Source organism: Eretmochelys imbricata, chromosome 15 (assembly GCF_965152235.1).
Source record: "Eretmochelys imbricata isolate rEreImb1 chromosome 15, rEreImb1.hap1, whole genome shotgun sequence".
Lineage (NCBI taxonomy): Eukaryota > Metazoa > Chordata > Testudines > Cheloniidae > Eretmochelys > Eretmochelys imbricata.
The window spans coordinates 16,983,326-16,996,938 of record NC_135586.1 but is presented as its reverse complement, the minus strand read 5'-3'; the positions used below and the strand labels follow the sequence as shown (position 1 = coordinate 16,996,938).

The 13,613-nt window shown below is 41.0% G+C and overlaps 1 protein-coding gene across 2 annotated transcripts in view; it reads left to right on the top strand.

The window, feature by feature from the left end:
- Positions 1 to 13,613, top strand: part of ARVCF (ARVCF delta catenin family member) — a 228,761-nt gene that overhangs the window by 152,440 nt on the left and 62,708 nt on the right. For both annotated transcript variants that reach the window (XM_077834996.1, XM_077834997.1), the window contains exons 6-7: positions 10,484 to 10,601; positions 11,810 to 11,981. In XM_077834996.1, coding sequence (XP_077691122.1) covers positions 10,484 to 10,601; positions 11,810 to 11,981 — 290 coding nt within the window. The remainder of the gene's footprint in view (positions 1 to 10,483; positions 10,602 to 11,809; positions 11,982 to 13,613) is intronic.

Sequence of the window (13,613 nt, the reverse complement as noted above, 5' to 3'; positions counted from 1 at the left end):
AGTTCCCACTGGCTTCCTTGTGTCCTATGCCACCTCCTGCTGACTGACTCTGTCCTGCTCACCCTATCTGGTTCCAGGACCTCTTTTGCATCACAGGTTCCTTTTCACTTTCTTTGGGTTATTAGGATCCATAGTCCCTAAATCTCAGTTAAATTGCTTGGGATTCAATGAGGAGTGAAATGTGGAATTCATCACATCTCTGTCTGAAATGGGGAAAAAAAGGGTTGGCTTGAAATGAGTTATGTGCTGAAGGTAGCACTTGCCATTTGGGACATTCTGCAATAAAAGCACACACAGAAATTCAGAACAATTTACTACATGTGTTCTTAATAATTACCGGTCATCTTTGGCAAACATCTGACAGGATTGTGGACTGGGATTGAGTCTCAGAGCTGATGGGTGAAACAGGCAATACATTAAACCCAGCCTTGCAACTTATCATGGCAACTTATCAGCCCAGGCCTGGAACTTAGCCACCTATGTTGTGCTGGTAGAAGTAATGGAGCTAATGATACATTCCTCACCAGTCAAGCAAGAAGAATTAAGCAAAACTAATTTAAGCTAAAATTGTTCAGAGAAGCAGAAAGACAGTAGCCTAAACTAGGTGGTGGTTGGCAGAATTCATGCATTGTCCCAGACACAATGACGCCAAGGCTTCAACTCTTGTTCAGGTCTGGGTAATTCTTCCAAAGAAACAGTGCAACAAATGAGTACCCCATACCATAGCTATGCCAAACCTAAGTATTCCTTGGAGTGCATCAAAAATGAAAAACAATCTTTAACTTCACAAAAAATATCCTCTCCCCTCAGAGAGGTACGAGGGCACTTTAAACAAAGTATTTTTCATGACAGATGAACCAGCACTGAAGGACGATGGTGACTGTGTTATTCCCTAACATTCTGCTCTCATGCTTCTTGGACAGCTCTACATGATAACAAACGATACTGCTTTTCAGCAAGATGGCTGACACCAGCAGTCATTTTGGAAACAGGAGTTTTACTAAAACAGATTGTGTATTAGAACTCTCTGGTTACGTTCTCCAGACCCAAGGAAGAGCTCTGCGAAGCTCAAATGCTTGTCCCTTCCACCAACAGAAGTTGAGCCGATATGTCCCCTACCTTGTGTCTCTGTAACCCTTTCGTCCCTACCTTTTCACGTGTTCCTGTTTAACTATCCTAAAACATGCTGCTTGCCCTGTGAACTTTCAGATTGCCAGGGGAGAATAAAAGAGGGGTTGCTGTTCTTCAAAACAACATTGATTTTTTTGCATTGAAAGAATACAAATTAAGTACCATGCATTTAACCTCTTTACAAATCTTGCTGTTGAGGATGATTTGTGTGTGGCTCTGATAGCTGCACACCTATCCCAGAGGTGGTGAAAGTCAACCCTGTTACTGCAGACTTAAATGTTACATTGAGACTTGCATATCATATAGGGGCCTATGTGATTGTCATTACAGTAATATCTAAATCAAGGATGGATTCCTCACATCCTCCTCATTTCTTTCTATAGTCTTTCATACCAGCAGACCAGATTCCTAATCTGATGAGTTTCCACTCTGGTAGGTCTTTACTTTTATTTAACATTTACTCTGTGTTCCTCCATTTTGTTTTCCTAGGGAAAGGAGATATTTAAACAGCTATACAAATCTTCTTCCATTAGTCCTGCCTACAGATCAGTATGCAAGACTTTTGAGATGTGAGAGAGAATCCAGGTCACTTTCTCCTTCAGCGGAAAGGTGGGGGAGGGAGGGATGACAAATCCAGGTGTGAGATTCTGTACAGTACTGTTTCTGTGCTTTGCTGCTTTTAAATGAAATCAGTCATGCACTTATACTAATGTGTAAGGGATTCAAGATTTTGCTGCTAGCAGAAGATTAGGATGTGTTCCTGGCTATGTGTGTCCTAAGAGCATCTTTATTTGTTAAGATTAATATTGTCCTTTGTGTATTCCAATATGGCTTAAAGGGATACTATGAATATTTTTAAAGTGTAATGTACATTTAAAGCTCTCTTATTTATACTACGGGAGCCCTCTTTTGAGGAGGACTGAAGAGCAGGAATCAACAAGAAGGCAGAGTTCCTTGTGCAAGCAAAGAGATAAGTGAAGTGTTGAGGTTAAAATGACCAGTATCTCTGTGCAAAACTCTGAAGATGAGAACTCCTCTCGGATCAAAGAGTTTAAGGAGATTCATAGCTTAGGGCTAGAAAGGACCATCAGATCATGTAGCCTGAGCTTAGGGTTGCCAGTTTTGGTTGGACATATTCCTGGAGGTTTCATCACATGACCTACTTTTTAATTAAAGATCAGTCTTTAATTCCTGGAAACTCCAGGGCAATCCTGGAGGGTTGGCAACCCTGTGTGAGCTCCTGTATAGCACAGACTGTAGAATTTCTGCCAGTTACAACTTGTATTGGGCCCAAGGAGACTCCTCACGAGATTTTAATAACTGGAGTTTCCCCCCCAAATATTTTCTTATTTTTTTAAAACCCGTTCTCATGCTGGTGAAAAGTTGCTGCATGAACAGCACTGGAGACGGAAGTCCCACAGAGATGCTACAAGCGAGGATGCAGCCAGTCAGATATGTAGCAGCTGGATTCTCTTCACCAGGTAGTCACGCTGGCGTATAGAAGAAGCTGAAGTACCCATCCATTTGGACAGGCAGGCAGATTTATTTCATCTATAACAATATTTTCCCCTTCATGCATTTTTGAAAAGTCACATGGGGCTCAGAGCCTGATGCCTCAACCACAGAAAACCATCTCAGACTTCGCTGAGACCTCTGCTGAGCCCAGATACCGTGCGCTAGATTCTCAGCTTGTGTATATCATCCTAGCTTTATCAAACTTAACAGACATACGCTGATTTGCCCCAGCCAAAGTTCCGGCCCCATATTTTATCCTGTTTCCTCTCTCATACCCCAGGAACACAGACTTCAGTTCTCCTTTGATTAGAGATATAAAGGTATGTTTGTGTCTAAAAATGTGTGGGCAATGATCAATGAAAAGCATAACTCTGTACCTGTTACAGATCTGTTTGCCACATGTTGCGTACGTGTCTGTTGCACACAGTTCAGAAATTTCTGGATCTGTAATCACTAAGCCCTGGTGAAGCTTCCTCTTCTTTCTCTGGAATGTTGCACTGTCCAGGCAGCCTACAAATCCTCTTTTATGTCTACTGGATACTGTGGAGTATTCATTAGTTTTTATCGCTCTGTTGAAAGGAGGTAGTTTTAGAAGTTCTGTTCAGAGGCTTTCTTTTTGAGCAGAGATTGACTACCCTTTGATTTTATCCACATGGTATAAATCATTCGATATATCAACATAAAGTATCAGTATAGAAGGTTAGCTGCACAACTTGCTTAGCAAAGAGCTGTGGGACTAAATCTCTGTACGTTTTGCTGAAAATGTACATTTGAGTGATGTGCATGGCGAAGAGGACAAGATATGAAGTAATAATCCCATGTTGGTTTCAAGTGACCCTCTTCCCTTTATAAGATGAGATATACAGTGAAAGGGGGAGAGGTATACATCAATATGATGATATGGGGAGTGGTATAACATAATTCTGTTACAGTTTCTGGAGTCTTAAACTATAATAACAACCAGAGTCCTCGAAGTATAATCCTATCAAAGGCATAACTGAGGTTGCAAGCCCTTTAGAGAATGGACTGGTGCAATGTTAAAGTGTAAGAAGTAGTGTACTCAAGTGCCTACCCATTAGAGAGGATAGAGAATTGCAATTATGAGCTTAAAGATTGCTCCTTTAGCTTCTACCATGGTCTAGTCCCCTCAGTCATTTTCTTCTCCACGTTCAAATATCTCCTGAAGATATGCTTCTCCAATGACAGCGACAAGAAATTAGCCGACTGAGAATGACATGGTTGAGGGACACTTGGTGGTGAGCTGCCTCTGAAGAAGGGTGCAGAGGTAGGATAGGTGTTTGTGAGGAAGTAAGGACAGGAGAGAGAGAGGAGGTAGAACTGGTGAGAGCAGAAGAGAAGCCAAGAGGAACTTTGCCTCTAGGGATTAGTGCTGAAGGCCATGCTACACAGAGGAAACTTTGATCTACACACTTGTGGATAGGGGCCATAAAGGTGGCATTTCCTCAACTTTCAGGCCTCCCTATCTCAATCCTGGAGTTGGCTGAGGAGCGTTTCAGCCCCAGTGCAAATTAACTCCTCAGGGCTGCTCTAACTTGCTCTGGTTTGTAAGGACCCCTATGAGCTGTTATACTGAGATTGCCAGAGCACATCACGTTTCAGCCCAGGCTCTTCCCTCCTCACCAAACCCCCCCGCTGAGGGGTCCAGCTGTGTGTGGTATAGTGCTGTCATCCAATCATTCCCCGATGAAAGGGGAATCCCCAGCTGCTTTTTATGTGCACTGCCTGAGCTGCACAGAGGGCACTTAGTGTAGGGAGGAATCTGGACTCTGTGGATTTAGTCTACTTATGAGGCTGTTGGTGCACTGTCCCCTTGGGAGCCAGGGATGTTTGCTGGGAGCTGGAAAAAACCCTATTTCATGCCTACAACTGTGTTGTCCCTGGCTGTCTAACCCCCACAATGTGCAGAAACCCGGTGACCCAGCTGGGCACAGTCCCAAACACCAGATATCTACAAAAGCAGGTGTATCTCCATGAGTTAGGTATAAATAGAGGACACATCCTGTCAATAGTGTTCCAGAAGGGAAGGTGGAATGTAACCAGTTGTAGTAACCTTGCTGTGTGCTAGTGATGACATTAAAACCCTGACACCTGGTGACGCTCAGTCCATTTTCGTTACAGCATTAATAATCTACTAATCTGATTCTTTTTACTTTATGTTTATCCCAGGATATTAGAGAGACAAGGCGGGGTCAGGTAATATCTTTTATTGGACCAACTTCTGTTGGGATGAGAGACAGACATTTCAGCTACATTCTGAAGAGCTCTGTGTAGCTCAGAAGTTTGTCTCTTTCATCCAACAGAAGTTGGTCCAGTAAAAGATCTTACCCACCTTCTTTCTTTTTATTTTAGTTTGTTACATGCTAATGTACTGTTGTGATATGAGAATTTATTTTTAATGCAATTGTGTCTTAAATTTCAATACTTTAATTCATTAAGCCAAGGGACACAGAGGACTTCTAATATTGACAAGTTGAGTTTTTCTTTGTTGATGTATTTGCAAAATATATGTCTACGCATGTCTACATTAATGTTAATCCTAAAATGTATAAATAAAAAGAAAAGGGAAATACAAAATCCCTAATGTTGCTGAGAGCTAAAGCCACAAAATACATGAAATGAACATTATTGTAAGTATGTATCATAAAAGAGCCATTTAAAATTCTCTTCTGAATGGGTAATGAGAAGATGGGGGAGGGAAAAAATTCAGTGTGAGGTAATCTGATCATTTCTTCATTACAATTCAGTCAGTTTTCCTTAAGTTTAGAAATAAAAAGAATTTAAAATATATAATAGGGGAATAGGAAATAGGACATGTAACTCCAGGTGGTCCATTCTCATTGTATATCTGCCACCCTTCAGCTTAACAAGTAGTTTTAATGTAGTTGAAAGCGGAGCATCTCTCATCATAATTCTTATAACTGCTATAAGGTACCATAGAGAACTTGAATCCTAATTTCAGTTTCACAAAGTTAGAATTCACAGTTGGGCTCTTGATGCTATTGGATTAATACAAGAGGAGAAAATATACCGTACAGAATGCTATTTTCCATGTATCCAATGAAAACTCGTCCGTGGTATTCACTTCTCCCACTCCTTATCGGCAGTTACCAGCTGAGATGTATGTTATTGTTTGAGAATAGGATTTATTTATCACTACATTTTACTTGCATTCTAATTATAGAGAGTTAATATGCTATAACATGCAACTTACAATTAAATGTGTATTCATATTTTGAAAGGTCTCTGAGCAAATGTTTCCTTCTAGTTGTCTGTCTAACATCTCAACGTGCCCATAAAGATGTGGAAAATTATTAATTTGTTAATTACATTGAACAATATTGGCAGTACTTATACTTGAAGAAGAATTGGCTGAATAGTCCAAATGGAAAAGGGCAGTGATTTCATTATTTGGACTTTTGAGAGAGAACATTTTTTAATATGGGGTTGTGAAATTCAAAGACCCTGAAGCTGACACATTGGCTGTGTTTCTATTGATATTAGTAATGTCTGTCTTTGGTGACAATGGAATGTACTCAAGCATGGTGCAGAAGCATTTTGCCATTTCATTCCCTTTAATTTCAGTGGAAGTAGGGAAGCTAAATTCCCTTGCAATGCTTGGAAAATTTAATGGTAATATGAAATTGGCAGGCACGAGCAGTTAGTTCTTTCAGTGTGTGAGATCCAGAAAAGGTAGAGTCCCTGTCTCAAAGAGCTTTACAGTCCAAGAAATTGTCTTCACTGCACTGTTAGTTCAAAGTAGTATATTTGAGGAGCTGCATTCCAGATAAGAGTGGCCACACTGCAAAAGGTGACTTGAGCTATGCTCAAGTTACTGCCTATACACTTGTCACAATACTGACTTGAGCGGAGACACTTGCTTTCTGGGGGCATATCCCTTGGTTCTTTGCACCATTCCAAGCTGCTCCTTCCCCAACCTGTAGTGTAGTTCAGAAGAATGTTTGTTTGTCCGCCGTGGGCACACAGATTTTAGTATTTGCCCAGCAATTTATTACAGCGCACCATTTCCATTGATGGAAACATTTGCATCCAATGAAGTAGGCTGTAGCTCATGAAAGCTTATGCTCAAATAAATTTGTTAGTCTCGAAGGTGCCACAAGTACTCCTTTTCTTTTTGCGGATACAGACTAACACGGCTGCTACTCTGAAATCCATTGATGGTGTTTGTCTGCACTCCGGTGGGAAGCCATGAATCCAGTTCTAAACGATAAGTTTTGCAAAATGCTGATCTTCATAGTATGGTGGTTTTGGACACACAAGCACCATATTGGGTACGAGATGCAGTGAAGCAGCCTTTCAGCAGTGGCTTGTCACCCTGAGAAGGTGGTGACGTGCTTTCTTGCAGCGAGCACGCAAGCTGTTTGCAGACATGATGCGGGAGTGGACACGCATAATGCACACGTTCAGAACATAGAACAGCCATACTGGGTCAGACCAAAGGTCCATCTAGCCCAGTTTCCTGTCTTCCGACAGTGGGCAATGCCAGATGCCCCAGAAGGAATGAACAGAACAGGTAATCATCAAGTGAGCCATCTCCTGTCACCCATTTCCAGCTTTTGGCAAACAGAGACTAGGGACACCATCCCTGCCCATTCTGGCTAATAGCCATTGATGGACCTATTCTCCATGAACTTACCTAGTTCGTTTTTGCACCCTGTTATAGTCATTGCCTTCACAACATCCTCTGGCAAAGAGTTCCTCAGGTTGACTGTGTGTTGTGTTGTGTGAAGAAATACTTCCTTTTGTTTGTTTTAAACCTGCTGCCTATCATTTGGTGATCCCTAGTTCTTGCCTCCTGGGAAGGAGTAAATAACACTTCCTTATTTACTTTCCCCACACCCGTCATGATTTCATGGACATCTATCATATCCCCCCTTAATCATCTCTTTTCCAAGCTGAAAAGTCCCAGTCTTATTAGTCTCTCCTCATACGGAAGCCGTTCCATACCCCTCAGCATTTTTGCTGTCCTTTTCTGAACCTTTTCCAATTTCAGTATATCTTTTTTTTTTTTTTTTTTTAAGATGGGGCAACCACATCTGTACAATGTCCCTGTTCAGACCTGTGATTCTGACCTATGATCACAAGCACTGAGTGAATGATCTGGTAGCATGATCATGCTGCCAGAAGCTGCAGCTCATGGTAGCATGGCAGGGAGGTGATGGCAGAAGACTGAAGCTGGGCCTGAACCTGGGCTGGCTGTTCACCCACTTGCTGGCCATAATACCCAGCATGTGTTCGAACATATCCATTTGCTGCTGGTGCTCCTCACTTTGCTACTGGTGGACCTGCTGTCTCATGGGCAATGTGTTCAGCCACCATCTCCTCCCTCTCCAGCATCCTCTCAGCTGCAGTCTGGAATTGCCATTCCTGCTCTCGTGCCTTCCTCTGTAGCTCAGAGCAGAGGTCCAATCTTTTGCCAACGTCCCTACGCATCTCCATCAGAAGGTCCTCCCTTGTCCTCTTTCTGCTTCTCAGGTTCTGGCAGATGGGCCTGTAAAGGGAAACAAACAGTATGTCATTTTGCTTTTTTTCTTTTGTTTGTGACAGAAACATTACTTCCCCTAGACTATGCATCACAGCTAGGCAAAAGTTGCAACTTTATTCTCAGTCACATCTGCTCCATTTCATAACCCAACTTTCTCCTCTGAAGCTGCAGGATTCCAGGGTTGCTGGCCATCTTAACAATGGCAAGTGCTTTGCATCTATTCTTAAACCTAAACCTTAAAAATGTTTTGTGGAGGTGGGGGCAGGCCTGAGGCAGCAGAAGAGTACCAGTTATGTTCTTCTGAGTGGTAGCCGTGTTAGTCTGTATCAGCAAAAACAACGAGGAGTCCTTGTGGCACCTTAGAGACTAACAAATTTATTTGGGCATAAGTTATGTTCTTAACGCTTTCAGGCTGTGGTGGATTTGGAAGATATTAATTTACTGGAGATTTCTCAGTGGAAGAGAGATCTCTGAAGCAAAATCAATTATATAGGCCACAAAGCTGTTTTGCCATCTTGTGACTGGTCCAAATTAATGACTGATAGTGAAGAGTGAGCTACGAGGGAGGTTGTGCGAAGTTCGCCCTGCCTAGAAACTTGACAGAAAGACCAGTTGGATACCCTACTGTATGAGACATTCTACTGCATAATTCCACAGGAATGGAGTAAAATTTGATCCAATATAAAGAACTACATGTAGAAGTAGACAAACGACCCCCCCAGCTGCTCCAAGCTCATCGTCAGAAGCAAGCTCCCCACAGACCAGGACACACGAAGTCAAAGTGGCACCAGACCCTACCAGACCAAGAGATGCAAAACCTGCAAACGTATATCTCCTCTGCTACAATGATCAATACACCGCACAATACACGTCTCAAGATTCATGGGTCCTACATATGCCTATCACAACATGTGCTGTACCTTAGCCAGTGCAATAAATGCTCCAATAACAACTATGTGGGTGAAACCAGACAATCGCTACGCTCTTGAATGGACTCACACAGGAAAACGATAAAAGACGACAACACCGTGTCACCTGTGTGTGAACACTTTTTTTTTTTTCCACAAAGTGATCACTCTATATATGACCTATCGGTCCTCATCCTACAAGGAAATCTGCACAACACTTTCAAATGACAAGCCTGGGAGTTTAAATTCACATTATTGTTGGACACTAAAAATCATGGTCTTAATAAAAACACTGGATTTATGGCTTATTACAACAATGTATAACCCACTAACCTCCCACTAATGAGAAGTGGGAGGACTTCAGTGTTTGAGTTCTATTCGAAGGCAGCAGAGAAAGGCCAGTGCACTGCAGACAGTGCAGGCTACTGCTTTGTTTCTGTGTAAACAAAAAAACTGTGTAAGTTTCTGCACACTAGTTTCACCTCTGCATTGACACTGGCATGATTAAGGGTTGAGACAAAAAAAGTCCTGGTATTGGAAGCAACTTCTTGTTTGTATGCACGAGAAACCATCAGCTCCGTAATTGTGCAGTTTTCAGCTTTGTCACGTGCTTTTGACTAATCAGAGATCATGTAGTGAAAAATGCCCTTTTTAAAATTTTTACAGGTAGACTCTTGCTTCTGTTGGTGCAACTTAGTGCCAACGAAAGTGAAAATGTATAGAGTCTGATTAAATAAACCTTAGCCCTTTGTATTTCTGTTTAATCTTAATATCTGTTGTCTCATGAAACTAAAAACATGTTGTACATGAAGAGACTTGTCTGCTTATTTTTTAATTCCTGTGGATTCATTGGAAATATGCTGCTACTCTGGAGTCTTTGGTTTGGGGATGATTGTAACTTTGCAAACTCCTCAGAAAAACCTCTACAAATGATCTGTCTGATTTAAGATGATAAAACTCACAGAAGAAACTTCCAGCTTGTAGGCCCTGAAAGGTAGTGCTCTTACTTCAAATGAATTTAGCTGAGAAGGGATTAAGGGTTTGGCTTGTTCTGTGTAATAACTGGGATAAGTATTGTGCATGTAACTGTGACACATGAGGTTTGAGCTGCAATGGAAGCCCAGAAGAATGAGCAGATCAAACTTCCTATAACCATCCAATCCAGTTTTCATTCAGAGTTGTTAATTTGCAGGTTTGTGGTCCATGCTTTTCAGACACTAGGCAAAGAATATCCCATGGTTTGTCAGACTTTCTCCAGCTGATCTGCTTTTCATTACCAGAAAACTCCCAGGGTTGATCCACATGTGTTGGGTTCTTCAAAAATATAACACAAAGCAGCGTAGGTTTGACCTTTATTGTAAAGGTTATGGTGCTAAATGTTTCTTTTGCATTTGTTCTTTGTCAGGAATGTAAGTTCGGATGGCGCAGAAGCTCGCAGAAGACTAAGAGAGTGTGATGGCTTAGTGGACGCTCTCCTTCATGCTCTACAGTCTGCAGTAGGCAAGAAGGATACAGATAACAAGGTGATCTTGTGTATTACAATTTGGATGAGTGTTTGCATTTGTTGAGGGGTCGAGCTCTGACTTCACTAGAAGCTGAGTTTTATTTGCTCGTGCAAAATAGGTCTGCGTTTGTCTAAGGATATTCTGGAAGGATAATCTAGTTTCATAAATTGGGTCATCCAAGTGATACCATTGTTAGCTTGTCTGATATGAGTAAGGAATATTAGAGGTGGGGGAAGCAAGTGGAAAGATAATGCTACAGTAAATGCAATGGCATTTTATTATTATAATTATTCCTCAGTTATTTTACTTTAATGCCCTAAGTCAGAATTGGGCCCCATTATGATGGGCTCTGTATAAAATATAACTAAGGAGACAGTCCCTGCCCAAGGGAACTTAGTCTTGTTGAGACAATATTGTACATATTGTTTCGAGTCCAAATTCTGTTCTCATGCTGCTCCCACTGAAGTCAGCAAGTGTTGATTGCTCTCTAAGGGTACAACTTAGCCCATATGGTTTTACCACATCCCATAACATGTAAGTAACTTATGAGGCAGAAGGCCAAAAGCCTTCATGTACTTGAGAAGTCAGGGAATGTGGTAGAACTTTATTACTCTGAATGCTTTGTTGGTTATATAAAATGTCTTAGCTTTATATTTTTTTCAAACTAATGAGTCTCCGTCTGTATGAGACCTGCAGAAGCAAACTGCATTCGAAAGCTTTGTCACTTAATCACAGACCATTTTGTAAGTTGATTTTGAAACCACCTGATGTTTTCCTTTGCAGCCTACAGAGAACTGTTAAGGATTAACTATTACTACAAGGTCTGCTTGTACTCCTATTGATTTCAATGCAAGTCCGAAGTTTGGGCCAGAGAAAGTTCAGTTAAATGGATCTCTTGATGTAGGGGGGAAGGGTGTATCGGAAAAGGAAAATGTTTGATGATATAGTAACTGCCCAGTACATCTTTTATAGTCAATTTGAACTTCTGGTAAATCTATATTCTTTAAACAAGATCTGGTGGTATCTTTGATCAGAGAACCTGCATCTTGCATAGGTGCTATTTATGAAGAGTGTTAAATTTAAAACATTGGTTTAATAGAACCTTAAATTAAGGCTTATTTGATCAAATCCACTTAGAAAACTTCATTCTTCCCTCATGTAACATAAAACTTTGCAAATATGAGGGTGTGTTTGTTTTTTCTTCCAATTTAAATCTCTTCTAACAGTCTGTGGAGAACTGTGTGTGCATTATGCGAAACCTTTCATATCACGTCCACAAAGAGGTCCCAGGAGCCGACAAGTACCAAGAGCTGGATGCAAATCAACCTACCAGCACAGGAGGCTCTCAGAAGAAGAAAAAAGATGACGCTGGCTGCTTTGGAGGAAAGAAAGCTAAAGGTTTGTGTCATAGTGGTCTCATAATCAAGAGTGATTCTTGGAGTCACATTGATGTATTGCTGTGTATACCCGTGCTCCTGCAAGCAAGCTTGTGTAATTTTACTAACATAAGTAACTTCATTGGTGCCAATGGGACTATTCACATGAGTAGAGTTATACAGTTGCATGTTTTCGGACTCTGAGTCTGTTTGCGCAGGATTGGGGCATGTGTTGATCTTCCCTGTTCATTATTACTAAATATTTTAGGAACTATTCTCTCATTGATATGTATGTGTAACATCCATTTAACAATAGTGGTTATGTGCACTGAAGTATGACCAGCCCCCTCATGTCCACTGCTGGCGAAGGCTGATGTGTTTGGCGTCTCATCATGTGCCAGTGTTGCCTCATGCATCAAATCCCCTGAAAGTTTCACATTAGTTCCATCCATCTTGCTCCACAGCATTTGCTGATTTATCTGGAAACAAGCCAAGTACACGCTAATTTCCATGCATTGTTGTCCCGTCTCTGCCTGTTTCATATTTTTTAATCTATCACATTTTTTTTAAAAAGCACAACGCCGTCACTCTTACATTCATTTAAATTGCAAATGTGATTCTGGTAGCTTTTAATTGTCAATCACTTTAGACCTGTTCTCTCCCTGTTGAGCACAAGTGTCACAAATATGTTGCATCTCAAGAGGGGATTAATAAAGTCTCAGTAAACCTCCTTTTTATCTTCCTTTCAAATACTGACACTCAACTTATATATTTTCTCATTAGTTTAGGAAATTCAACTTCCAGACTAAATTGCTAAAGTTTCCAAGTTGGGCACCCAGTTCTTTGTTTGTGTGTACTCAGATTACTATAGGTAGCCAAATACTGTTTGAGGTTTTTTTATGTTGATAATTGGCCAGGTATGGAATTGATCTAATTTGAGTCCGCATATTTGAGGGCCCAAACCTGTGGTCCTAGGTTTAAAAATTTAGTCCCCCAACATATACTGAACTTAAATAGCTGGTGTCAAGTTGCTCTACTTCAGTGTACTACAGTAGTTATTATAGTATGTATATCAGTAACTACAGTCTGTCTTCAGCTTGACCTAATGTAATTTTAAATAAAAAAAATAGGTCTTTAGCAATTGGAAAAACTCTTTGAGGAGGCAGAAAACATCACTTGCTTGGCCAGAACTTATACTGTGTATATGAGAAAAGGTAATATGATTTTCTTTACAAACAATTAACTTATGTGCACTTGGGCCATCTGCTCTCTCCATTTGTGGGTCCATATTATCCTGCCACTTGAGAGCAATGCTAATGGGGTGGAAGCATGTGAAAAATAAATCTGATGTGTGAAATATATTCCATGTGGAGAGAGAGAGAGAGAGAGAGAGAGCATGATTGCTGAGCTCTAATGATTTTCATCTTGATGAGTGAAGAGTCTGAGGACTTCTAAATGACTGCTCTGCTCTTGTATGTCAGATGTTTGTCCACTTCCCATAGGACTCAGCCCTATATATGTTCTCTGTCTGTATATGGTTTCTGAATTTATCAGCCAAAAATTTTGGGGTTGTATTTTGGGGAAAATGGGGGCCAAAAGTGTGAGGGACATTGAGGACAAACTGCCATTGACTTGAGTGAGAGATGCAGATACT